A 25,679-nucleotide genomic window follows, 5' to 3' on the forward strand; every position below is an offset into this window, starting at 1 on the left:
CTATGTGTCCAGCTCAGGCCAGATACCCCAAGTGTTTAGTGAGCTGTGAGCTGGGAACAGTGGGAGGATGAAGGCTGATCCAAGCCATGGGAGAAGGAGGAGAGCCAGGCCTAGATTTTCTGACTTCCCCAGGAGAATGTCTTTCCTCCACAGCATATCCCATAAAGAGCTGAGACATGATACACAATGCCGCATATATGCGGAAACAGGTATTCCAGGTGGCAGGCGGCAGCCAATAAAACCCGAAAGTGCAAGCGGTAAAGATGGGAGATTGGAAACAAAAGGGACAACCTGTGGGGCTGGGCATGTGGCTCAAGCGGTGGCGCGCTCGCCTGGCATGCGTGCGGCCCCCGGGTTCGATCCTCAGCACCACATACAAACAAAGATGTTGTGTCCGCGGAAAACTAAAAAATAAATATTAAAAATTCTCTCTCTCTCCCCCTCTCTTTCTTCCTCTCTCTCTTTAAAATAAAAAGGGGGGGGGGGACAACCGGTGGTCAAGGCGAGAATAAGGGCTTGCCTGCGGAAATCCAGCGTGCTAGTGTTAGTGGGCAGCCTAGCCCAGACCCCTGCATAAAATATATTTTCCCATCATCTGCCTATTTCTTATGCAGGCGGGGAACTTTGGGAACTAGTCTCCTTGGGTGTACATTTGGCGAACCTAGATCCAGGCAGGGTCCCTGGGCTAGGCTGCCAGTAACACTAGGTAAGCCCACCAAGACTGGAGCCTCGGCTTCCCAACTCCTCGGTATCACCCTCCGCTCGCGCATCTCTAGACCTTCGATACCCAGGTTGGGAGGGACAGACGGTGAGGGCGGGGTCAGGGTCGAGTCCTGCTCCAGTCAGCACTGGGCCGGAGGAGCCAGGATGGGGTTCAGCAGCGTACACGAGGACGCACAGGAGGGCGCTTGGCAGCACCCCCTACTCCAGGGACAGCCCCCAGCAAGCAGCTAGGCTACCCCGCCCGCGGACCCCAGCCGCGCTCCTCCTGGAGCCCCGCCAGGTTGGGAAGGCGGGGCGTCCTCACCAGCTCAGCCAATAGGCGGCCAGCGTTCGAATTCGCGTCCTGGCGGGGCCTATAGCTGGCTGTACGAGCCGACAGGGCGGGCGGGATAGAGGGCGTGGTTCCTGGCGTGACCAATGGGAGCTCCGGGTGCATTTGAAAACGGGGCGGGGGCAAGCGAAGGGCGGGGCCTGCGCTTGCGCGCGGCGGCAGGGCGCTAGCCCGGCGCTGGCGCGCTCGCGGGCGGGCTCGGGTGGTATCGGCTCGAGCTCGGCGATGGGGAGCGGCGGTGGTAAGTGCGGGCGGCTGGCTGGCGCTGGGCAGGCGGCTGGGAGCTCGGGCGCCTGTCACCGGAGGCGGGCGCTTGATCCACCGCAGCAAGGCCGGCGGGAGCCCCCAGCCTGAGCCCGACCGCGTACTTGGACGCGCGGTTTAAATACCCACTCGGCGCCCGCGCTTCTCGCGGCGGCGTTTCCCGGCTCTGTTCCTCCTGGGCGACTATTTGGGTTTTCCGCAGAGTAAACTGCGATTGCATCTCTGTAGAGTCCCAAACCTGTGGAGGGAGTAACGGGGACACTGTGATCCCCGCAACCCACGCCCGCCTAAGGCTCTGTCCGCGCACCTGCGGACCGCTCTTCTGGGCCCCGGCGCCACGGCTCCTTTGAGCTCGGTCAAGCCGAGCCGCGGTCTCAGTTGTTTTTATAGTGGTGATTAAACATTTCTAATAAGTGTGTGTTCTAGAACAAATGAATGAGGAGACTTTAATGGTAATCGGAGTAATCTTTGGGAACTAGTCTCCTTGGGTGTACATTTGGCTTTTGCAGTACCGTTTAGTTGCTTACTGGAAAATCCAGGTCAAAAGATGGAGTGGGCATTCGTAAGAAAAGTTCTGATTCACGGAGGCAGGAGCAGTTACTTTCCTTGGGGGATGGAGGAGGGATGGGTGGAAAGACAGGTAAATCTGTACATGGCGAAGTAGGATGTTGAGGTTCCTAAGGGCTTACATTTTTCTCCAAAAGAAGGAGTAAAGCCATCTGCCTAGAATGAGGAAGGGGTTGCTGGAGTAGGAGTTGGAATGACCCACTGTAGGAAGAGGGAGAAAAGAACTGATCCGGCAGACTGCATATCTCATCTTTAATGTTTGCATATGTGCCAATCAAGGTCTTGTGTTGGATTTGCACAACCTTGTTGAATAGCTGTCAACTCCCCATTTCCCAGAGGTGGACACTAGGGCTTTGACAGGGCAGCTCTGACATCTGCAAAACTGAGGCTTGGACAGGGACCTGCCTGGTTTACAAGTCCTTTGCTTCCTTGCAGGGCTGACCCTCCTAATTTAGGGTCCAAAACCAGAGTGCCCAAACCCACAAATCCTTATTGAATGTTATATTTTTTAATCACATGAACTAATAAAAGCAAAGATATCCAACTATTTAATCTAAGTTTAGGACTAGTCCCTTATTTTGTGGTACAGAAACAAAAACTATTAAATCATCTTCAGATATAGCTTTTCACTTATCAAGACTTATATATATATATATTTTTTCCTTAAGTGATCCACTGTAGGTGTGCAAAGTGTTTTTGTTATCCTACCAAAAGAAGAATAAGAAGGCGACCCCAAAATCTAACCATCTTGAATCTCCCGGAAGATGTGCTCTTTCACATCCTGAAATGGCTTTCTGTTGGGGACATCCTTGCAGTCCGAGCTGTAAGTCACCAAATTAAAGCAATACCAATCATACCACATCTGATTACAACATCAATGCCTCATGTTCTTAAATGTCAGAATAAAACTCTGGCTACAAAAGGGAGCAAAGGAAACAAGAGTGATAGCACTAATAGATGTTTGAGGACATTCCATTTGGAGAAATAGTACACTAAGGTTTGACTCCATTTATTGCAATGTATATTTCAACTGAGAAAGTACCGCTCTTTGGCAGTAAAATTTAGGTCTCTTAAGAAATAAGATTGTATTAAAAAGGATAAAAATAAACTGAGTATTATGGCAATGCCTATAATCACAATGACTTGGAAGGCTGAGACAGGAGGATTGCAAGTTCAAGGCCAGTCTCTCAGCAGCTTAGTGAGGCTCTAAGCAACTTTGCAAGATCCTGTCTCAAAATAAAAAATAAAAAGGGCTACATATGTAGCTAAGTGGTAAAGCACCCCTGGATTAAATCCCTGGTATCCCCACTCCCCCAAAAATAAGGATAAAAATATGTTCTTGAAGATAAATCCTAACATATAATGCTGAAGTAAACTCTAGAAGTTATTTTTGAACTGCAATCTCACTTTGCATGACTTGTCCTAGAGTATACAACAAATTGGCAGGAAAACGCCAATAACCCATTTTCTGATTCCCAAAACCATCTCTACTGTGGTTATAATATACCTGGGGAACCCATGGTGTACTGTATTCTCAACAGTAGTGGAGACTTTAGCATTTAATTTGCTCACCTGTGCTCAGGTGCTTGGCCTTGGTATTTCCTGCCTGAAAGCTCTGGGTTCTACCTGAGGTTATCAGTCTTTTCCTTGAGACTCTGTGACCAATCTTTAAGCCATGTAAAACAGATTTTTTTTTTTTTTTTTTTTGTCTTGCTTGCAGCCCTTTAATCACTTTCAGGTATAGACCCTTGCAGAAGTGTCATTCCTTCTTTCTTAATCTAGGTGTTTGGTCTTCCCTTCCTGGGCCATTGTACTTCTCCCTTAGAACTTCAAAGAAACTCACTTAGGGCTTTATTTTCCATGCAAAGCAACATAATTTTTACACAGAGACTGGATCCCTTACTGCTTGGGACAGGAAGGAGACAGGACACCTTATGTCTGTGTCCTGTCTTCAAGAGTCTTCAGGAGCAGAGCTGTTGGGGAGCCACTCGGTAATTCCCCCTGCTTCTGTTGCTCTGCAGGTACACTCCCACCTCAAGTACTTGGTGGACAACCACGCCAGCGTATGGGCATGTGCCAGCTTCCAGGAGCTATGGCCTTCTCCAAAGAACCTGAAGCTCTTTGAAAGGTATCTCTGCACCCTGAAAATGGATTGCTTAATCTCCTCCTGCCTTTTCTCCTCTTGATTTGCTGCCTGTGTCCCAAGATCTGATTCAGAAACTATTTTCCTGTTGCTGTCTTCCCCTGACTATTGCCTCATGTCCCGAGGAATGACACAGAGCTGCTGATCTCACCCATTGAGCCACACCACTTCCAGCAGTCCACTTCATTGCTCATCCTTCATGTCTGCTGTGCTTCCAGAGGGTCCCCCTGGGGCAGGGACCACTTCCCATGTTACTCAGACATGAATCACCTGTCTATGGAAGTAATACTCAGCCTTTTCCTTTGTTCAGAACCATGTGATTTCAGTCCTATTGAATTTCACTCACTGGTTGATCCATCCCATCTGCTAGAGTTGTGAGCCCAGGAACTAGCAACCAGGCCCACCATCCAAGAACACTATAATGGTGTCAGAGGTTGCCCTTGGAACCAGGTGGCTCAGGTTGATCCTCCTCAATTAATAAACTGAAAGCTAGGCATAATGGTGCATATCTATAATCCTAGCAACCCCAGGGGTCTGAGGCAAGAGGATGACAAATTCAAGGACAGCCTGGATAATTTAGTGAGAGTCTGCCTCAAAACTTAAAAAGGGTTGGTGGTGTGGAGCACTTGCCTAGTGTGTGTGATTCCCTATACTGCAGAAAAAGAACAAACCCAGAAGCCAGGTGCAGTGGTACACACCTTTAATCTCAAGCACTTAGGAGGCTTAGGCAGGAGAGTCCAAGGCCAGCCTCAGCAATTTAGTTAGGTTCTAAGCAACTTAGCAAGACCCTGTCTCAAAATACAAAGGGGCTGAGGATGTAGCTCAGTGATTTAAGCACCCAGTACCTCCCCAATCATACTCATTAGCAGTCATTCCCCCTTTTTCTGACAACCCCTCAAATCCTAGACAACCCCTAATCTATTTTCCATCTATGGATTTGCCTATTCAGGACATTTCATACAAATGGAACCATAAAATATGTGGTCTTTTGTGACTAACTTCACTGAGCACGATGTTTAACATTTATCCACATTATAACATGTATTGGTAATTGCTATTTGACTATATTACATTAAAAATTCAATTTGGAAAGCAAGTATCCAGCTTCAAATGCTGTGATAGTATATCACCTTTGTGGCTTTAAAGTCTTGTGTTCTTTGTTCTTAATGTTCTAGGGCTGCTGAAAAGGGAAACTTTGAAGCTGCTGCGAAGTTGGGCATAGCTTACCTCTACAATGAAGGCTGTAAGTCCTGCCCCCACCCAGTGTTGGCACTTAGATAAACACGAGCCTTCGGTCAAGAGACATTCTTAGTGAAGTTATTTAGTCGCTCTTCTTGCTGTATCTGATGGTCTGCCTTACTATCTCTTCTTAATAGCTTGTGCCCAGAGCTGCCCTGTGAGGAACCATTGATACTTTAACTTAGGTTCTAAGAATTTCTTCTCTTTTTTTTTTGAAATTTATTTATTGATTTTTTTTTAGTGTTGATGGACCTTTATTTTATTTATTTTATTTTATATGCAGTGCTGAGAATCAAACCCAGTGCCTCACACATGCTCTACCACTGAATCACAACCCCAGCCCCAAGAATCTTGTTTTAGCAAACCCCTTGAATTTTTTTTTAATATCTTTATTTTGTTTATTCATTTTTATGTGGTGCTGAGGATTGAACTCAGTGCCTCATATGTGCAAGGCAAGTGCTCTGCCACTGAGCCACAACCCCAGCCCAAAAATTCTTGAATTTTTGTCAGCAAAGAATGACTTTGAGGGCTGGGGTTGTCGCTCAGTGGTAGAGCGCTTGCCTAGCATGTATGAGGCACCAGGTTCGATCCTCAGCACTACATAAAAATAAACAAATAAAAATAAAGTCATTGTGTTCATCTACAACTAAGAAAAATTTTTTAAAAAATGACTTTGAGGGCTGGGGGTATAGCTTAGCAGTAGAGTGCTCGCCTAGCATATGCGAGGCCCTGGGTTTAATCCTCAGCACCACATAAAAATAAATAAAATAAAGGTATTGTCCAACTACAACTAAAAAGTAAATATTTTTAAAAAATGACTTTGAACCACATACCACACACGCCTGTAATCCCAGTGGCTCAGGTGGCAAGAGGATTACTAGTTCAAAGCCAGTCTCAGCAACTTAGCGAGGCCCTAAGCAACTCAGTGAGACCCTGACTCTAAATAAAATGTGAAAAAGGTCTGGAAATGTGGCCCAGGGTCAAGTGTCCTTGAGTTCAATCAAGAATGATTTTGAATAGAACTTTAGGATGGAAGCTGCTTGGAGAAATTAGCCTTTCCTGGGCTTCCTCCACCCCACCAGTCCATGAGTGGATATAGTTTCTCTCCTTGGCCATCCTTTGCAAAACGTCAGGGAGAGATCAGTGTGCCTGCTTCCCCAGGGTCTCAGTAACATGGGCAGCCATGGTTCCATGCTGGAGGCAGCTCAGACCTGCCTAGCCTTGTGCTAGGATTCCTTTGCCTCTGAAGGCCCGGTGCTTCTTAAAAGACCTTGGCTTTTTTTTAAAAAAAAAAAGGCCTTGGTGAGGCTTCTCTTATACCACTTCTTGCTAATCTACTGGAACTCATATGCCCCAAGGAGGAATCCCAGTCGGCTATCCCAGCTTCCAAAAGACATGATTGAGACATAGCCCAACATTCTCCTGCTTCTAAAAGACATGGTGTTTTGCGAAGATAATCCCTGTCCTTGGCCAGCTGACAGGACTGTGGTGACTGATGGAGCCCAAAAGTATTGCCCTCCTCCAGGCTAGGAGAGGCAAAGTCCTGCCCCCACCTTCCTGTCATAGAGCAGTTCCCAGAATTGTGCACCTACAGTATATAATTCAGTGTTTTGGGTTTTTTTTTTTTAAGTATATTCACAGAGTTGTGCAAACATTGCTACTGTAATGTTAGAATATTTTCACCCTGAAAAGAACCCATCCCCACAACCCATAAGCAAGAGGTTAGGGAGGGAGCATGGGGCTGAAACCTCTGGGGCACACCTTCCCTCGTCATTAGAGTCCAGGCTTCCGGAAGGATTCCAGCAAGGTCCTGAGATCACCAAGACCATCTGACCCATCCTAGAACTGAACAAAGCAGGGGAAAAAGAGGATGGAGCCCCCTTCCTAGAGGCCTCATCTCTTCTAAAACACCAGCTACTTTGCACTGCAATGGGCTTGAGCTTTTAGACTTTCCAGAAGGACTGGAGAACTTTCCTTATTCCATTCCCCTCAGTGACAGCATGGGCTCTTCTCTGTTTGACAGTGTCTGTGTCTGATGAGGCCCGTGCAGAAGTGAATGGCCTGAAGGCCTCTCGCTTCTTCAGCCTGGCAGAGCGACTGAACGTGAGTGCTATGCCCTTCATCTGGCTCTTCATCCGCCCGCCATGGTCAGTGTCTGGAAGCTGCTGCAAGGCTGTGGTCCATGAGAGTCTTAGGGCAGAGTGCCAGCTGCAGAGAGTAAGTTCTGGCAAGGGGCTCCACCTGCAGGGTCCCAGGACACAGGAAAACCCAGAGGTAGATACTGTAGGCCATGTAAAGTCGGGACCTAAAGGAAGTAGAAGTATAGAAAATTCAGTGCAGGTATGGGGGCTGTGACTTGAACTGACCATGGGAGAGGAGGTGTGAAGGGCAGGGGTGGACAGCAGAGTCTGTCTTGGTGGAAGTGTTGGCAGCTGGAAACACAGGATCAAGACTGCCTGAAGCAGCCAGAGCTAAAGATTAGAACTGGGGCGTGGTCCTCTGTGTGAAGAGGGGGCTGTGGCAGGGCTGGGAAGGATAGCCCCCTGGCAGTTCTCTTTGTGAGGAATTATACTTCTTTCTCCTCCTTCTTTTTTTACTTTCAAGACTCACAGAGCGTCCATACTGCATTGCTTGGGAAGAGTGCTAAATCTTTTCGAGGTTAGTCCAGTTGTTTGCTGCCCTTGGACTTTGCTTTGTTTGTCAAATCCCTGTCCAGGATCCAGGAAGTACATGAAAAGTAGCAGAAGGGGGCATCCAAGGTCACTGCAAAAGCCAAGCCTGGCCCTGAAAGGCTACATGGGGCTGGGCAGTGGATCCTGTTGTGTGATCGGGCTCCTGGGGGGCTGTGAGAATCAAATGCCTATGGTGGGTAAGTGGCACAGGTGAGCAGACATAGGCAGGACTTGAGCAGGTGGAGTTCTTCCACTGGTGAGCCTCAGTGCTCACCCAGACCTCTGTACTCTTAAAGTTTAACAGGCTTTGTGCTCATTAGCCCCCTTTGCATCAGATTTAGAGAAGGTGATGCTTCTCGTAAAGCATCTGGGAGGGATGCTGAGGGTAAGTGAGGAGCCACCAACACTACTATCCAGGCAGTACAGAACATTTTCTTTGGCAACAGTGTGAAAGGCAGGCCTTGGGTGTCCCAGAGCTGAGTCAAGGAGCCTGCAGGCCAAACCCACACAGAAACCTCCTCCAGGAAAAGCAAGGCCAGAGCTCCAAGTCTGTACTTCTTGGTTGTCAAGTGGTATATCTTCAGAGAATCATTTCTACCCTGATTTAGTCAACCCTTGAGTTATCTCAGAGTGTGATAGCTTAGGTGCATGGAGGGGAAGAAGGTGGCTGGTAGATTGATGAGAAAAGAACCAGTTGTGCTTGGCTTACTCCAGGATGAAGAGAAAAAGAAGCAGGCCCGTCACCTGTTTGAAGAGTCTGCTCATCAGGGGTGTTTGGCCAGCTCATACCTCCTCTGGGAGAGTGACAGAAAGATGGATGTGAGTGGACCCACTTCTGGGAAAAGGAGGAGTCCTGTTGGCCAGAGGCATTCCCCAAACTGGCCCTTGGACTAGGTTCTAATGGACAAAAGAAGTTGCTTTAACAGCTTCTGGCCTCTTGGCCACCAGGAGCTGCTAAGTAGCAGTCTGCTCTTAGCACCCCCCAAAGACAACCACCTTCATTTGGGGATAAAAGGCTGGGAAGCCAGCACAGTGGGGACCAGGGGTGAGGGAGGAGACATCTAAGAACCCATGGGTCAGCTCCCAAGACACAACTGTATAAAGGCAACTTTCTCCTGTGACAGATGTCAGATCCTGGACGATGCCTCCACAGCTTCCGGAAACTCAGAGACTATGCTGCCAAAGGCTGCTGGGAAGCGCAGGTGACATGGAGTGCTGGCCTTTCCCTTTATGTGTTTGGGGCAGGACTGCCTGGGCTTTACATGGAGACTGAGGGATACAGTAAGATTGGTCCTGAAGCCTAGTGTTTCAGGAGGTTAGCTCTTGGGCACACAGGGAGAGAGCTCAGAAACGCTTCATTCATCTCCACCCCTGCCTCTCAGGCTAAGCACTCTATCACTGAACTACCCTCCCACCTTCTTTTTTTTTTTTAATTGTTTTTTTATTTTTATTTTTTAGAGGGAGGGAGAGAGAGAGAGAGAGAGTTTCAATATTTATTTTTCACTTTTTGGCGTACACAACATCTTTGTTTGTATGTGGTGCTGAGGATCGAACCCGGGTCGCACGCATGCCAGGCGAGCGCGCTACCGCTTGAGCCACATCCCCAGCCCCCCTCCCACCTTCTAAAAAAAATTTTATTTTAAAACCGGACATGGTGGCACACCCTGTAATCCCTATGATTTGGGAGACTGAGGCAGGAAGATCAGCTTCAGCAACTTAGTGTGGCCTTAAGCAACTAAGTGAGATCCTGTCTCAAAATACAAAGGGCCAGGGATGGGGCTCAGTGTTTAATCCCTGGTACAAAATATATATATATATATATGGGGCTGGAGCTGTGGCTCAGTGGTAGCGCGCTTGCCTAGCATGCATGATGCACTGGGTTCGATTCTCAAATAAATTTAAAAAGTAAAATAGAATAAAGGTCCATTAACAACTAAAAATATATATATATATATATATTTTTTTTTTTTTTTTTGAGGCAAAGTCTTGCCTAGGGTAGTCTCAAACATGCTATCCTCTTGCCTCAGCCTCCTGGGTTGTTGTGATTACAGTTGCCACATGCTTGCTAGCCTCTTAATTTTAAATGTTGGTGGACTACACCTATGAAAATTCATACCACTCCTTCGTGGAGGTCATCCCATAGATAATACTTAACCTTGACAATGAAGGCTGAGGCCACCTGAGAGCAGAGGGTGTGTAGAGTTCTTTCCCGATCTTTTGAGCACCTAGCCCGGCTCAAGTTATTCAGCTAGGAAGTCAAGGGTTTGTAGTTGGTATTCCCCAGACTCTCCCGTTGCAGCTATAAAGAAGTCATTTTAGGACAAACTGAAGAAAGTCCCCCCTTGCCAAGCAGGTAGAAGCTTTTCTTATCACTCCATCAGCTGGATGATACTGTCATCTACATTCAAACCCGGGAAAGAAGTCACAAATCCATAGATGGCCCAGGCTGATGTATCATAGAATGTTGCAGTGTTCATGTCTAAAAAGGTAGTCAAAAGATTTATAAGAAATGTAATTCTACAGAAGCTCAGAATAATCAATAAGAGTAGTAAGACCCTTGTGGATATTCTGAGGGCTCAGTGGATTTTTGAGAGGAGATAAACACAACCAGATAAAAAGTGGAACAACTATTAAACTTGCTGCTAGTCAAATGAGTGCATCTTTAAATGAAAGAACTTGTGCTGATTGTATTAGCAAATTGTATTTATTTTTCTGTGTGTTTTTGAGTGACTAGCTAGTAACTCCCGGAAATAGATACTTGTAGCAATATCACTTTTCATGAAGGTGAGATAAAGTAAGTGCTCCTATGAGTGGTATGAAATCAGTACAGGCCTTTCATCAGAGAACAGGTGGAGCAAAAGGTTACAGCTGCTCCTGTGGATTCACCAGTGAGGAACCACGAGTTCCTCAAAGAAATATGTTAAAATACTCTAAATGAAAGAAGAAGTGGATATGTCTGGAGTTGAATAACACAAGGAAGCATGTCATTATTAGTGGGCCAAGAAAAAATAAAATGTGTGTACGTGTGCCCTGGTCACAAATGCACTTATATACTGTTAAAAATGTCTAGAAAAATCTAGAAGGAAATGTATAAAAATAGTTGATGGTGTCTATCTGAGGTCTTCGTGGGTGTTGGGTGGTTACATGCTGGGTGCTGACCCAGACTGTTAATGTACCATTTCATGAAAGAAGAAACCAAGGTGCAGGGGGTCTCCCAGTTTACCTAAGGTCACACACAGACCCAGGTTATAGAGCCAGATTTTTTGAGACCCCAGTTGGGTCTTGTCATCTTGCAGTACAGCCTCCCCTGGTATGCTGATTTTCATACCTGTGAACAGAAGCTTCTCACAAAGAATGTAGGCAGGAGACTAGCTGGTGAGGCCCTGCCCTGGAGAGGGAAGGCGACTCACACGTCCATCCTCTCTTCCACTTAAAGTTCTTATCATGTGCTGTATCACCTGTCCCAAAAAGAGCGACACTAAAGATCTTATCATACTGTCCCAAGGTGAGCAGTCTTAAGTAGGCAGCACTCACACATGTGTTTTCTACCAGAAAGGCGTGAGCCTGGGTGTGGAGCACCTCCTGCTCACGTTGGACTTGTCTTCTGGTCCTCAGCTAGCGTTAGCCAAAGCCTGTGCCAATGGAAGCCAACTTGGACTAGAAGCTAAAACCTGTAGTGAGATCGTCAGCCAGCTGTTCCAGGCCTCTCAAGCCATCAGTAAGCAGCAGATCTTCTCCGTGCAGAAGGGACTCAACGACACAATGAGGTGAGGCATGCATGATCCAGTGGCAGAGAAATAACCAAGTCACCTGTCACAGGGCAGCATGATGTTCAGTTACCAGCCAACCAGGAACCCCTCCCCACATTCGTGTGCATGTGCCCATGCTCTAAAAGCAGTAATGCTTCAGCTCTCTGGGTCTTGGAGAAAGTCCTACTCCACTTTGAGAAAATATCCTACTCCACTCTTTCCAGTTATCTTTTGTAAGCCACAGAATATGTCCAACCACTTTAAACATCTCTCAAAAATGATGGGAGTTTCTAAAACCAAAACACCCATTGGCTCCCATTCCTTGTGTATGACAAGTTACAGCTGACCCATAGCCCCAGCCCTACGAACTTTTTGTCATAGCTCATCTTTCTAAGCATTATTATGTTTTGTGAAACTTGGTGGCTGACCAAGCCAGCCTGGACCCAGGGAGCTGTGCCCCTAGGAGAGTGGCCACAACACCCAGCATAGCTTACTTCTAGCGGGCCTCCCAGGAGGGCAATGACACTCTTGTGTACTGAATCACAGAATGTGTTAGAGGGTCAAATGAAAAATGAATGATTTTTTTAAGTTTGTGCATAAGATTTCAAATACATTTTGAATTTATAATGGGCAGCTTCTGGCTCCATCTAGGAGACACTGCCCATATAGTTAGTGCTCAACAAACATTTATTTTTAAAATGATCATCCCTTCCCTGGAGAGGTTTGATGTTTCACACACATGCACACTCATCTGTGCACAAACACAGCCTCAGAGATGCAGCGCACTCCTCTCCCCCATTAATGGCATCCAACTGGAATGCCTTTGCTTTCTGGGGCCATGGTTGCCCCACCACCCTCCACCCACTTCTCTCTCAGCTCATTTCTCCTCCTGTTAGGAAAAATATGTGGCTAATGCCTTCTAATCCCAGTCTGTTTCTTTGTCTTTTTTTTTTAACTGTTGATACTCATTTTATGTGTACGTGGGGTGGGAGATTGATATGAATTTAACTCACTCTATTTGGGGATAGAAACCAGGGGCACTTTACCACTGAGCTACATCCCCAGCCCTTTTAAACATTTTGGACAGGGTCTCCTAAGTTGCCCAGGCTGGCCTCAGACTTGTGATCTTCCTGCCTCAGCCTCCAGAATTGTTAGGATTACAGGCGTACACCAGCAAACCCAGCTACTAATTAATCATTTTAAAGTGTATAATCCAGTGATCTGTTTTAGAAATCAGATTCTCCCCTTTCCCCAGTACTGGGGATTGAACCCAGGAGACTGTTTACCACTTTTATTTTTTATTTTGAGGCAGTGCCTTCTTAAGTTGCCCCAGTTAACCTCAAACTTGAAGTCTTCCTGTCTCTGCCTCCAGGTTAGCTACAATGACCAGCGTGTGCCACTGTGCCAGGCTTAGAAGTCAGGCTGTTAAGTTCCTCAAGTCCATCTGCTCAGGGGGCTTCCTAGTCCTGTTCAGGCCTGGCTGGCTTAAACCAGGGCACCTGACCCTTGCGTGCTCTTCCTTCTGGAAGGAAATAGAGGCTTATCCACTCTCCCAACCGAACCTTTTGGTACCTCAGCCCATCTCCCCCTCCTTCCTTCAACATCTGAAGATGCTTCAGGGCTGACCTTAGAACCCTGCCCCTTCTGTCTCCACTGGTGTTCGTCATTCTCTTTTGCTTTCTGTTGGTTTGACTCACTCTGCTTTAAGACAGTGTCTCCTTCATTCAGAAAGGAATTGACCTTGTTCAGATATCCTTGCAGGATTCTCGTGATTGTGACCCTGGTCCCTGGGTTTACTCCCCTGGTGGAGAGGAACAGTGTCTGTCATCCCTTGGACATCCATCAGGGTTTCCAGATGATTCATGAAGATACCAGTGGCTCTTGCTTTAGGAGCATTCCTGGCTCTTCCATCCTTTGCAGAGCATTATTATAAATAAACTGGTTGGCTGAGTTTGGATGCGTAGAAGAGCCAAAGTTCTTCCACCTTTGAGTAACTTTTCTCTGGTTCTGAGAGCAGTGATCCAACCCCAGCCCTAGACTACCCTACTTGGCCCCCTTACCTGCAAGGGTTAGGCTCCTCCAATACCACAAACATGTGAGGGCTGACTCTAATCTAGGAAAAGGCCCCCAAACACTTGTATTTATGAGCACCAGGAATGTGCATGCCTGGAGGTGGGGGCAGGTTGCAGAGATGTTGGAGCTCGCTAGCCTTTAGGAGTGGCTATGGAGCTGGGACCCATGGAGTCTCCTCTGGGACATGTTGTCTCTAGCCTGGGTTCCTGGGTATACCAGTGATTCTACAAATTGCCAGCTCAATTGCTTATGTATAAATTGGAGTTGGGACATGTAGGGAAGCTTGTCCTAGTTTTCAAGGGTGGCTCTCTCTCCACAGGTACATTCTGATTGACTGGCTGGTAGAAGTTGCCACCATGAAGGACTTCACGAGTCTTTGCCTCCACCTGGCAGTAGAGTGTGTGGACCGCTACCTGCGGAGGAGGCTAGTACCCCGGTACAAACTCCAGCTGCTGGGCATTGCCTGCATGGTCATCTGTACCCGGTAAGAAGCCCATTCATTCCATGGCAGAGCTGGTATGTGTATGTGTTGGCCCTTACTAGATTCAGGGAGTGCCTATCATTTCTGTGCTGATGGCTGGTTCTTAAAGGAAATGAGTCCCAAAATGGGGCATCCAGGCTAGGTGTCCTCCACACACAGGGACAATGGAATTGACCCTTGGCATGTGGTTGCCACTGTGCAGGGCATGAGCATCCCAGCACATGGTCTCGGGACCCAGAGTGTGGACTCCAGCAGGCACAGGCTGGACCAGGCTTCCCCAGCTTCTGAAGGCAGTGGTGTCAGGGAAGGTATAGTTGACTGTCCTTACCCTCACATCTTCAGAGTTCATGGGAAGAACCACAACTCTGAGATCTAGTTCTTAAGTCTGTATGGTCAGAGTTTTCCACAGTCCTGGGGTGAGAGGGTCTTAAGTTCCCCAATGACACCTTGGTAAAGCCCAGTTCCACCTTGTGGACATTATTCAGTATTAGGGGCATCCAAACACAGCAGCCTACCCATTGGCAGCTCCAGCTTTTTAAATTGGACCACTTTACATTTCATCCAGACCTATGTCTTTAACTGATGCCTGATCACCCTGGTTTTGTCATTGGAAGCAATGTAGGAAGCCAGTCTCACAATGCATTTTGCATTTTCTTGTTTTCCTAAATTCACCATCCCTGGCATTTCCTCCAGCCACTAGAAGTACATTCCAGGGCCACTGTCCTTGTCAGTCAGGCCTGGTAGTTAAGGGACAGGTTTGGCTGCACTTAGCAATAATGTTAAGAGCAGAGATTCATTTCTCTCTCTCTCTTTTTTTTTGGTACCAGGGATTGAACCTAGGGATGTTTAACCACCGAGCTGCATCCCCTGCCCTTTTTTATATTTTATTAGAGACAGGATATCCCTGAGTTGCTTAGCACCTCACTAAGTTGCTGAGGCTGGGTTTGAATTTGCAATCCTTCTTTCTCAGCCTCCTAAGTTTCTGGGATTACAGGCGTGCGCCACTGCGCATAGCTCATTCCTCTTTTGCATGGTAACCTCAGAGGGTCCAGGGTCTCTGGGGTGGGTTGGTTTCATGAGGTTATTGAGGAACCCTAGCTCCTATCTTGTTCTCTGTCACTACTTCCAAGGGCTGCCTTTGTCCCCATGATCCCCATAGCTTCTTTGTCTATCTTTCTCTCCAGCTTAGTCACATAGCCACATCTATTCATGATGGGAACTGTCAGCTTGGAGCAGAGTCATATTGCCACAGAAGGAGGGAACATAGGCTTCAGGATTAGTAAGCAGACACTAGTATATCCCATCCAGGGCCCTCTACAAATGTTCTGTTGGACCTGACTCCAACTTCCTAGGTCTTCTGACCAGAGATGCTGAACTGGTGGAGCCACTGCCTCCCTGGATCTAATGACACAGTCACCTCATTGCAATCTAAAATAAAAGTTGTTGGATGATAGACAAGCAGTAATATCTGCTTAAAAAGGTTCTGAGGGCCAAGATGCACCAGCTCTGCTCTGCGTGGCACCTGCTGTCCCCAGCATGACCCCAGTGCAGGGCTCTCATCAGCCCACTTGCATCCCTCCTTTTGGCATCTATGCCCTTCACACTGGCAGCATATACCCTCATCCTCCCTGTCAAGCCAGTGACAAATGTGCAAACTGCCGTCTCTGGATGGAGCAGTGCAAAGACTGGGCCACGTCGACTCTCTCAAGACAGTGCCTTCAGAGCTGTTGGAGCAGTGTGATTCCTGAGAGTCAGTGCTGGTGGACCGTAAAGAATGGGGTGCCCGCCTGCCTCAGGGACAGTCGGCATTCTATGGCCGGATGCTACTTCTGGCCCTTTGCCTCCAACTTCTGATTCTGTGGCTCCCCAACCTCCTAGGTTTAAATTCTTTTTTATTTTTTTAATATTTTTTAGTTGTTGATGGACCTTTACTTTGTTTATTTGTATATGGTCCTGAGAATCGAACCCAGTGCCTCATGCATGCTAGGCAAGCATGCTACCACTGAGCCACAACCTCAGCCCCATAGGTTTAAATTCTTTATAGTCACCTGATAGACACTGACAAAAAATGGGGCAGAGGGTATTGTTCAGTGGTAGTGTGCTTGCCTAGCATGCATGAGGCCCTGGGTTCAGTTCCAAACTGCAAAGGAAAGAAAAGTAGGGCAAATCCTCCCTGCTAAGGTGGATGATGACATCACTCATGGAGGCCATTGGTAGAGATATTTGTGCCCAAATCCCTCTTTCTAGTACCTTCTGACTACCTCCTTAAGGCTCCTTCTCAGCTATAGGCAGCTTGATCCATTGTGGAGCCTCCTTTTGTCATCAAAACCCAAAGCCATCATGTTTTCCCTACCTTGAGATCTCCTAGAGCCTCCGGCCCTCCTCAGCCCAGTCACACCCCTGCCTTGGGAAGTGGGCTTAGGGCTGTGACCCCATCTCCACATCCCAGGTTCATCAGCAAGGAGATCCTGACTATCCGTGAGGCCGTGTGGCTCACAGATAACACGTACAAGTATGAGGACTTGGTGAGGATGATGGGAGAAATCATCTCCACCCTGGAAGGGAAGATTAGGGTAAGTGGGGTTTCTTTTTCCTGTTGAATCAAAGTTGCAACATGCTTGAGGTCCTGGGAGTGGGCAGGTGGAGGTCATCCATCGGCTTTCCTGCTCTGGGAAGTCCTCGTGGGCCCAGAAGGTGCCTTGCCACCCCAGGTCCCACACCCACCTCATTTCTGTCTAGATCCCCACCGTGGTTGATTACAAAGAGGTCCTGCTGACGCTGGTTCCTGTGGCACCCAGAACCCAGCACCTGTGCAGCTTCCTCTGTGAACTCTCTCTGCTACACACCAGCCTGTCTGCCTACGCCCCAGCCTGCCTGGCCTCTGCAGCCCTGCTCCTGGCCAGACTAATGCACAGGCAGAGTAAGGATTGGGGTGGAGGGACCAAAGAGAAAAAAGTATTACCCGTCCATCCTGGAGAAGGACCAGAGGCAGCTCAGGGTGGGAAGGGAAGCATTGTTTTAGCTTAAGTATTTCTCAGATTTTCGACAGTTGATAGTCTGTCTATATGGGGTCTTATCAAAGTCATTTTAAAGGGACTGCAATCCTGAGCTCCAGGAATCTCTACAATATAATGGCAGGTTGTGGGGTGGGAGTGGCAGATGTCAGTCTCATTCCCAGCCTGCTCTCCTCCCCAGCACAGCCCTGGACCAGTCAGTTGTGTGACCTCACTGGGTTCTCCTTTGAAGACCTCATTCCCTGTGTCCTGAGCCTTCATAAAAAGTGGTGAGTCTGTGACGAAACAAGGCCTCCATCCAGACTTTGCCAGAGCAGGGGTGGCGCTCATGTACTATCAAGGCCTTTGCTTCTTCATGTGACAGCTATCAGTCAACCCACAGAGCTTCCTATAATGAGTTTCTTGCAAGAAAAGTCTTTCTCAGAGTTAATGTTTTAAAATCCCAGCCCTGTGCTGCTTATTTCACACATTCTTCATTAGATAAATCCTCTGTCTTATGGAGGAACAGGGAGCAAGCAGACAAGGGCTCCTGACCACCAGTCCCAACTGTGCCTGTCTCCACTCTGCTCTGACCTATTGCCCCCACCTGCACTTCAGACCCACTGCCCTGCTGCCTCCCCATCTGTGCACCTGCATCTTCTCTGGGCACTTCCCTCAGCCTCAGTGGTCCACTGATGGTCTGCTCCATGCAGTCCATGGCGCCCCCTGGCAGGTCAGGTGCTGGGGGAGAGGCTAGAGCAGCATGGGCTATACAGGATGTCTGATGGTGATGGACCCTGGAGAGAAAGCAAACAGGCAGGGGCTGGGGCAGGGTGATGTTTAGACAAGGCCAGGCTTCTCCTAAAGTAAGCATTCTGGGACCTGTGGGCATCCAGGTCTTAGGCAGAGGGGAGCCATGTTAGGGCATGTGCCGACCAGTAGTTCTGCCTGCTTGAGTGGAGAGTTGCAGACCGTGCATTGAGTGAGCACCGCCTGGGACTCCGCCCCCCCCCCCCCCCCCCCCGCCTTCTCATCAGCACTTTGGGACTTTGTCCTCCCACTCTGTAGGTCCACTTGTTCCTTGTGCTGCCCTTCCTTGGAGTCCTTTGTCTTTCACCTACTCCTCAGATTTTCTCCTCTGGGAGACTTAACCAGATTCAGACCTCACCTAAACTCGACCCTGGGCCCCCGACTGCCAGTGTGTCTGAGCTGGCTGGTCTCCTCTCTGGATGTGTTCTTCCTGTAGGTTGCATTTGTGCTTAGTGGACCAAGCCCAGTCTCCTAGCTGAGGCCAGGATCAGCCTGCTTTTGTGTCTGCTTCTTCCCTGTCGCCTAGGAGCTCTGTGGTCTGGCACATTTTCCACATACACTCGAGCACCTTGGGTTTAGGTCCTCTCAGGAACCTTGGTCACTCCCCTAGCCATCTCTCAATAACATGTCCTCTCTGCTGTACCAATCCAGAGCCTCACCTGAGCACTTCCAGGATGAGATCAGAACTCTGCAGAGCAGCTCCCAGTCTCTCTGACCAGCCATTTTCTGCCCACCTGCCCTTTCTCCTCTCTCCCCACTGTACTCCATTCTCAGGGGCATTTCTCAGGGTTTGGCATGTGCTTTGGCCCACCCTGTTTTGCCAGACCCCACAACTGACGGATGAGGAGCCAGGCTGACTCTCTGACCTCCCCTTGCTCTACTGGGAGCACAGATCATTACCCAGCAGTAGCCCAGAAGGTGTTGCTGGGCTGTGTTGGTTCTTTCCCCCACACAGGAGCTTTTGTTGATGTTGTTTTTGTTTTTTTTTTTTGGTGATTGAACCCAGTGCCTCACACATGATAAGCACATAACCAACCACTGAGCTATACCCTCAGTCTATTTTGCTTTTCAAACTGGTTCAATTGGAAACATTTATTTATAAATTTAATTTTTTTTTTTTTTTTTTTTTTTTTGTACCAGGGATTGAACCCCCCAGGTGCTTGACCACTGAGCCATAACCTCAGACTGTTTTGAGACAGGGTCTTGCTAAGTTGCTCAGAATCTCACTAAGTTGTTGAAGCTGGCCTTGGAACTTGCAATCCTCCTGCCTCAGCCTTCTGAGCCACTGGGATCACAGGTGTATGCCACTCTACCCAGCTGAAAATGTTTTTGTAGTTATAGATGGATACCCCACCTTTATTTTACTTGTTTATTTTTATGTGGTAGGGAGGATTGAACCCAATGTCTCATACATGCTAGGCAAGAGCTACAGCTTCAGCCCCTAAATTTTTTTTACTGGACAACTTAATCTGAGGTATACTCACAGAGTCCACACAACCATCACCTCTACCAATTTTAGAACATTTTCATCACCCCTGCACCAAGAAAACACTCTGACCCTTTACCTCTAATCCTTCAATTCTGCCAACTCCGTCAGCCCCTGGCAGTACTGTCTGTTCCCTCCCTCTATGGATCTGCCCGTTCTGGATGTTCTGTGTGATGCGACCCTGCCCTGTGCACAGGCAGCCTCTTCTATCCGGCTCCTCACAGTGACCATGCTGTTTTCCAGGCTTGTGTTGGTGATTCATTTGTTTTTTCTTTTCTTAATCTTCTTTCTTTCTTTTTTTTTTTTCTTTCAGTACTGGGGAGTGAACCCAGGGCATCATCCCTGCTAGGCAAGTGCTCTACCACTGAGCCATATCCCCATCCCTCCTTTTATTATTAGTTTTTGAAATTTTGAGACAGGATGTCACTAAATTGCTGAAGCTGGCCTCAAACTTGCAATCCTCCTGCCTCCCAAGCCTCTGATACTGTAGCAGGCACACAAAACCACTCCCCAGTGCTTCCATTTCTTTTTGTGGCTGAATAAAATTCCACCGTATGGATGGACCGCTTTTTGTCTACCCATTCATACACTGATGGTACTTTTGTTATTTCTACCCCTGCCCATTGTGAACAGTGCTGTTGTGAACACATTTTGCAAGTTCTTGTGTGGCGGTGCTCGATTCTCTTGGGTGAAACACGGGGACTTGTGGAAACTGTGCTTAACCATTTGAGGTATTACCAAGAGCTTTTCCAAGGTGACTGCACTGGTACCACTGGGCTGGTGTCAAAAGCTTGTTGTCCCCTCCAGTTCAGAGAGTTAGACTAAAACTGGGGCTAGGTCCTCATGGGTCCTCCCCCATGTCCCTGTTTCTAGCTTCCATGATGATGCCCCCAAGGACTACAGACAAGTCTCTCTGACTGCTGTGAAGCAGCGATTTGAGGACAAGCGCTATGAAGAAGTCAGCCAGGAAGAGGTGCTGCCTCACCCCGGCCTGGGTGTCTACAGGGTGCTGGGTGGGTGGGCTTATCTTCCCTGCCTCAGTCTCGCCTTAGGTGGCTTCCCTCACTGACTCTGGCCTCCCCTCAGGTGCTGAGCCACAGTCAGTTGTGTGTGGCCTTAGGAGTGAAGCAAGAGAGTCCAGAGCCCCCGTCTTTCCTTAGCACAGGAGAAATCCATGCCTTCCTCAGTTCTCCCTCCGGAAGGAGAACCAAACGGTGAGTCTGGCCCTGGTTCAGGTCTTATGATGAAAGGCTGGCCCTTGCTCACCAGCTCTGAATTCCCTCACTGACAATGCAGCTGTCCGAGGGGCTTTTGAGACTTGTGGAGCAGCAAATCTCATGTAGCAAGAACCTGCCTTGAACCCAGGAAGTCTGCCCTTGGGCCTGCTCCTCAGCTTGGCTGCCTCTCTCTCCTGGCTCCCTTGGGGGCAGATGGTCCTGAGCACGCTTGATCCCGCCTGGGTCCGGGCCCTGCCTATATGTCATGTGCCAGCCTGGGCTTCTCTGCTTTATGTTGTTATCCCTATATCTTATTGCTAGCCTTCCTCCCTTTGTCCCCTCCCTCTTTGTATATATTCGTATTTATTCCTGTTTCTCTTCTAATGCTGTAGCTGTACCTTCCCTCCCTACCTTGCCCACCTGAAGAACTCCTGTTGGTCCCGCAAAGCCCAGATAAGCCCTACCTTTATAACTCCTCCGTTCCATGTGCCCCCTGAGCTTCCTGAAGGCAGGCACTGGGTAGCTGGGTTATCCCTGTCACAACACAGGGCCAGGTTGGGCCACCTCCATGACAGTTCTATAGAAAGTGGGTCCCTGGTTATAGAGCCCTAATCTTTGGGGAACCCTAAGGAAATAGTTGATCTAGAAACAGGCTAAGCCCCTGGTCCTGGTGCTTCCTCTCTGAAATGCACCAGACCACCTTCTACTGTGCTGAGTACAGGAGACCTGGGTCCTCCTGAGAGGGCTGCCAATTACACTTTACTCTGCTGATGGCACCCTGACTGTCCAGGGATGGGGCCACCATGGGGAAAGCCCAACAGACATGTGCATCTGTGCCTTGATGGGTGGGGTCCCTGGCCCCTGCCATGTGCCCAACCACACTGTGTCAAACCTGCTTCCCAGAGGCTCCCTGGAGCCCCCTTAGTCTAATGGGAGAGACCCTCCACAGGCAGCCCAAGGTCAGGAAATAGAAAGGCTCAGCAGTGTGGCAGCATCTCCCAGGGACAGGCCTACATTCCAGCTTTCAGTTCTGACCCCAGGGGGGGCAACATGCTGACACTGCCCAAAGACAGGCTGTCCATGTTGTCTTTGCCCAGTGCCAGGCCAGGCACTACCCATGTCTTATATAACTAGCACCCTGGAGGGTTGCATCATCCTGCCAGTCTCCAGAGGGGCCAAGTAGTTGGCCCAGGTCCCCATAGCCAGCCCGGATGAATCTGGGTTCACACCCAGACTTGGGCCCAGTTTGGTCCAATCATCCTTCCCCCAGGGCTTACACCTGCTCTTTCAGAGCACAAGGTGAGGGCCCAGGGACATGCAGGTAATTGAGGCAGGGGCTGAGGACCAGGCGGGACCTCCAGATGGGCTGCCTGTGACCAGAGCCTTCTGGATTTTTCCCACTTTGCAGGAAGCGAGAGAACAGCCTCCAGGAGGACAGAGGCAGCTTTGTCACCACCCCTACTGCAGAGCTGTCCAGCCAGGAAGAGACGCTGCTGGGCAGTTTCCTCGACTGGAGCCTGGACTGCTGCTCTGGTTATGAGGGCGATCAGGAGAGTGAAGGAGAGAAGGAGGGTGACGGTGAGTGTTTGGCCATGCTGTGCAAAGGGTCATCAGGCGGGAGGCCACCCACACTGAGGGCCTTCAGCACCACCTCCTACCATATCTCTGACTACAGAAAAGCCTGAGAGTAGAGTCAGGGGTGGGGTTGGGCCTTGCCCACAGGCCTGGAGATGATTTAGACAAGTTCTGTGTCCAGCTCCAGCAGGGTCTGTGCTGCTCCAGGACCTTGCTAGGGCAGGGACAAATAGATAATAGGGCAAATAGACTCCTCTCTGGAGTCCTGGTAAGCTCTTTCTTGCACATTGAGATGTGTCCATGTGGTGTATGCAAGCCCCCTCAGCAGGCCACAGAAGGTCCTGTCCCCAGCCCAGCCTGGAAGGGTTTCTATTGCATCTATGTCTGTTGGTGGACTGAGTGGTTAGTTGGCCAATTTGTCACTGTCCACTGCCCTCCCAGCTTAAGAGAAGCATGTCACCCTCAGCTCTCACCTAAGCCATATACTTAAGGAACTATAGCCAGGTAGGGGACATTTGTCCTGGAACACAATGTTTTAAACTATCTTGGCAAGGAGCTGAAGCCTGGGCTGTTGGGTTACCCCTGATGCTCAGGCTGAGGTGTGACCTCTCTCCCCCTCACCGACATTTTCCACAGTGACAGCTCCCAGTGGTGTCCTCGATGTCACCGTGGTGTACCTGAACCCAGAACAGCACTGCTGCCAGGAATCAAGTGATGAGGAGACCTGCCAGGAGGACAAGGGACACCAGGTGCCTGGCACTCAGACACCTCCAGCCCTAGGCCCCAGGCCTCTTCTCCATAGCAGGAGGGGTCCTGGCAAGGACGTCACAACCTCAGGGTACTCCTCCGTGAGCAGCGCGAGTCCCACAAACTCAGTGGACAGTGGCTCAGGGGGCCCTCCCCTTTCTACCTCAGTGCTGTCTCTGGGCAGCAACTCAGATACACAGCCTTGCCACCATCAGGCCAAGAAATCATGTTTACAGTGTCGTCCCCCAACCCCCGCAGGGAGCAGTGCTCCCCAGCAGCAGGTGAAGCCGCAAAACCTATCCATGCACAGTGGCAAGGACGTGAACTTGGGATTCCTGAAGCTGTGAATGTGTGTGTGTGTTTGCCATAGTGAATGTTTACTGGGGGAGGGGGGGACGGGGAGGGGGGGAGCAAGCATTGTGGATAGGTGCTATGCAGACCCTGGGTAGGTGTCACACAGAGAACAGGGGTAACTCCTGGGCACCGAGTTTCACTCAGCTCCTTTCTGGAAATATAGCCTTAAAACAATCATGCCACACCATGTGAGACCTGTCCTTGTACCCTCATGTTTCCTGCTGTCTTCTGAGAGCTTAAGCCCATGTGTGTCTTCCTCTTCCCAGCATTGGCCCACTGAGCCCCATGCCCAGAAACAGTAGCTTTCAAGCTCCAAATTCATGTGACCCAGGTATCCTGGCACAGCTCACAGCTCTGAACACACCACTGTCCCCTCACCCACCTCAGCCAGGCTGGGATATCCACTCCCTTCTGGGTGATACGTCCCATGGTAAGGCAACCTATGACCCTGTATATAGATGTGGATTTCAGTGTGATCACCGGGTATGGGGGCCCTGAAGCTGGGGCTACAGGCTCCCTCCCTCCAGCACTTTGAACTTATTTTAGAAATATGTCCCTTCTCCCAGAGTGGTCTGTGTCTCATGGTGTCCATATGAATATCTCTCTTTGCACTGAATTTATGGGCCATTCTTTTCCTGTTTTTATTTCTATATTTCTTTAAAATGAAAATTTTTTTAAAAGTTAAAATAGAGGAAAAATAAAAGTGGGAACTGGAGAGGATGTTCCCAACTTTATTTAGGCTCAAATAAAAAAAGAACATGTGACACTAGCCCTTTGGTGCTATCCTGGCACACTGTGCAAACAGAATTTTCCCAGAGAGGTTAGCTGGAAAAAGAGTCATGATATCTGAGGTAATCAAGAGGAAGAATATCAGAGGGCTTGCCCATGGCTGATAACTGCAGATCTGTGGATTCCAAGCTGGCCAGAGATGTGGCTTCCTACTTTGAAAATGACAGGGCTTGGATGGAGCTCAGTGGTAGAGCACTTGCCTGGATGCATGTGAGCCCACCAAAGGCTGATCACTTATCCTAACTCTGACCCTGCTGGAGTACTTTTATTACCTTTCAAAGGTAAGAACCACTTGGCCAGTTTCCCCAAAGCTCTTGAACCAAAAGTATAGGGAAGGGGGATATTGGCTTGGTAGTGGCTTTGCTCTGTGTGTGTGTGTGTGTGTGTGTGTGTTTTCACTGTGGCAGCTGTCTTTTTTGCTACTGTACAAGAATTCTGACCACCCTGGGTGGTGCATGGTTGGGTTGAGGAAAGTCCAGGAGTTGGAATTGTAAACCTGTCCTTTCCACCATGTGCCCCTGGGCATGTGTGAGCCTCAGTTTCCTCATCTGTAAGATGGGACGATGATAACCTACCTCACAGGGGTGTTGTGAGGATTAAATGTGATGGGGACAGTGGCACAGGAGTGAAGCATCCCTGAACTGCCTTGACCCTTCATAATCTCTCTGATGAGAATCCCACCTCTGGATGGACTCAGTTCTCTGTCTTCTCCCAGCCTGCACCTGTAAGAAACACTCTAGGCAATGCCTGGACCACCTGACTGTGGTATGGGTCTCCCTGTCTACCCCCAGGGCCTGATAGTCACCTTGGTGCCCCCTGACTGCACACTTCGTCCTCAGCAATATCTGTGCCCACAGTCCTCCCACTGACCCAAATGTTCCCTGGGTCACTGAATGCCTTGTCCACTCCCTGTCCAACACTCCCAAGACCCGTACTGCCCAGGACTTAGCAGAAGCGCCTGCCCATGGCTGCCTCCTGGACACTGACTGCTGCCATTCTCTGAGAAGCTTACCCTCCTTGCCACCCGCTTCCTCCAACCTTGGGCCATCTTGCCAGGCCCAAGTGTGCCATGATCCAGATCTCCTGTGCTTCATTCCCTATATCCAGATTTCTATCTGATACCTCCCAGGATGTCATCACTTCATCCCTATGTCCAAAAATGAACACTTCCTCTGTCCCTTCCTTGATCTTAACAAGTCATTCTCACCTAGTCCATGTTCCTGACCCTGTGGTAGATGGTCCTGGGGTCAGCAAGACAGCTCGTGCCTGCTTTAGAGTTGCCTTCAATGAGGGCTGTTTGAGACAAAGTCAACAATCCTGGCGCGGTGGGGGCATGTCTGTAATCCCACTGAGGATTCCAAGTTGAAGGCCAGCCTTAGTAATTTAGCGAGGCCCTAAGCAACATGATTGAGGATGTAGTTCAGAGGTAAAGCACCCCTGGGTTAAATTCCTGGTACCAAAAAAAA

The 25,679-nt window shown here is 48.9% G+C and overlaps 1 protein-coding gene across 1 annotated transcript; it reads left to right on the forward strand.

Annotated features, from left to right (window-relative positions):
• The first annotated feature begins 1,219 nt into the window (after nucleotides 1-1,219).
• On the forward strand, nucleotides 1,220-24,893 carry Ccnf (cyclin F). The gene is made up of 17 exons (XM_046442966.2): nucleotides 1,220-1,295; nucleotides 2,554-2,708; nucleotides 3,907-4,013; nucleotides 5,204-5,271; nucleotides 7,291-7,484; nucleotides 7,872-7,925; nucleotides 8,654-8,758; nucleotides 9,064-9,141; nucleotides 11,555-11,706; nucleotides 14,081-14,245; nucleotides 16,692-16,815; nucleotides 16,982-17,162; nucleotides 17,438-17,525; nucleotides 20,405-20,504; nucleotides 20,618-20,745; nucleotides 22,157-22,326; nucleotides 22,960-24,893. Exons 1-17 carry the CDS (start codon nucleotides 1,280-1,282, stop codon nucleotides 23,415-23,417), a joined length of 2,343 nt encoding a protein of 780 aa, XP_046298922.1. The 5' UTR covers nucleotides 1,220-1,279; the 3' UTR covers nucleotides 23,418-24,893.
• The last annotated feature ends 786 nt before the right edge of the window (nucleotides 24,894-25,679 follow it).

Source organism: Marmota monax, unplaced genomic scaffold (genome assembly GCF_021218885.2).
Source record: "Marmota monax isolate L192 unplaced genomic scaffold, Marmota_monax_Labrador192_F-V1.1 WCK01_AAM20220418_F8-fsc00035, whole genome shotgun sequence".
Classification (NCBI taxonomy): Eukaryota; Metazoa; Chordata; class Mammalia; order Rodentia; family Sciuridae; genus Marmota; species Marmota monax.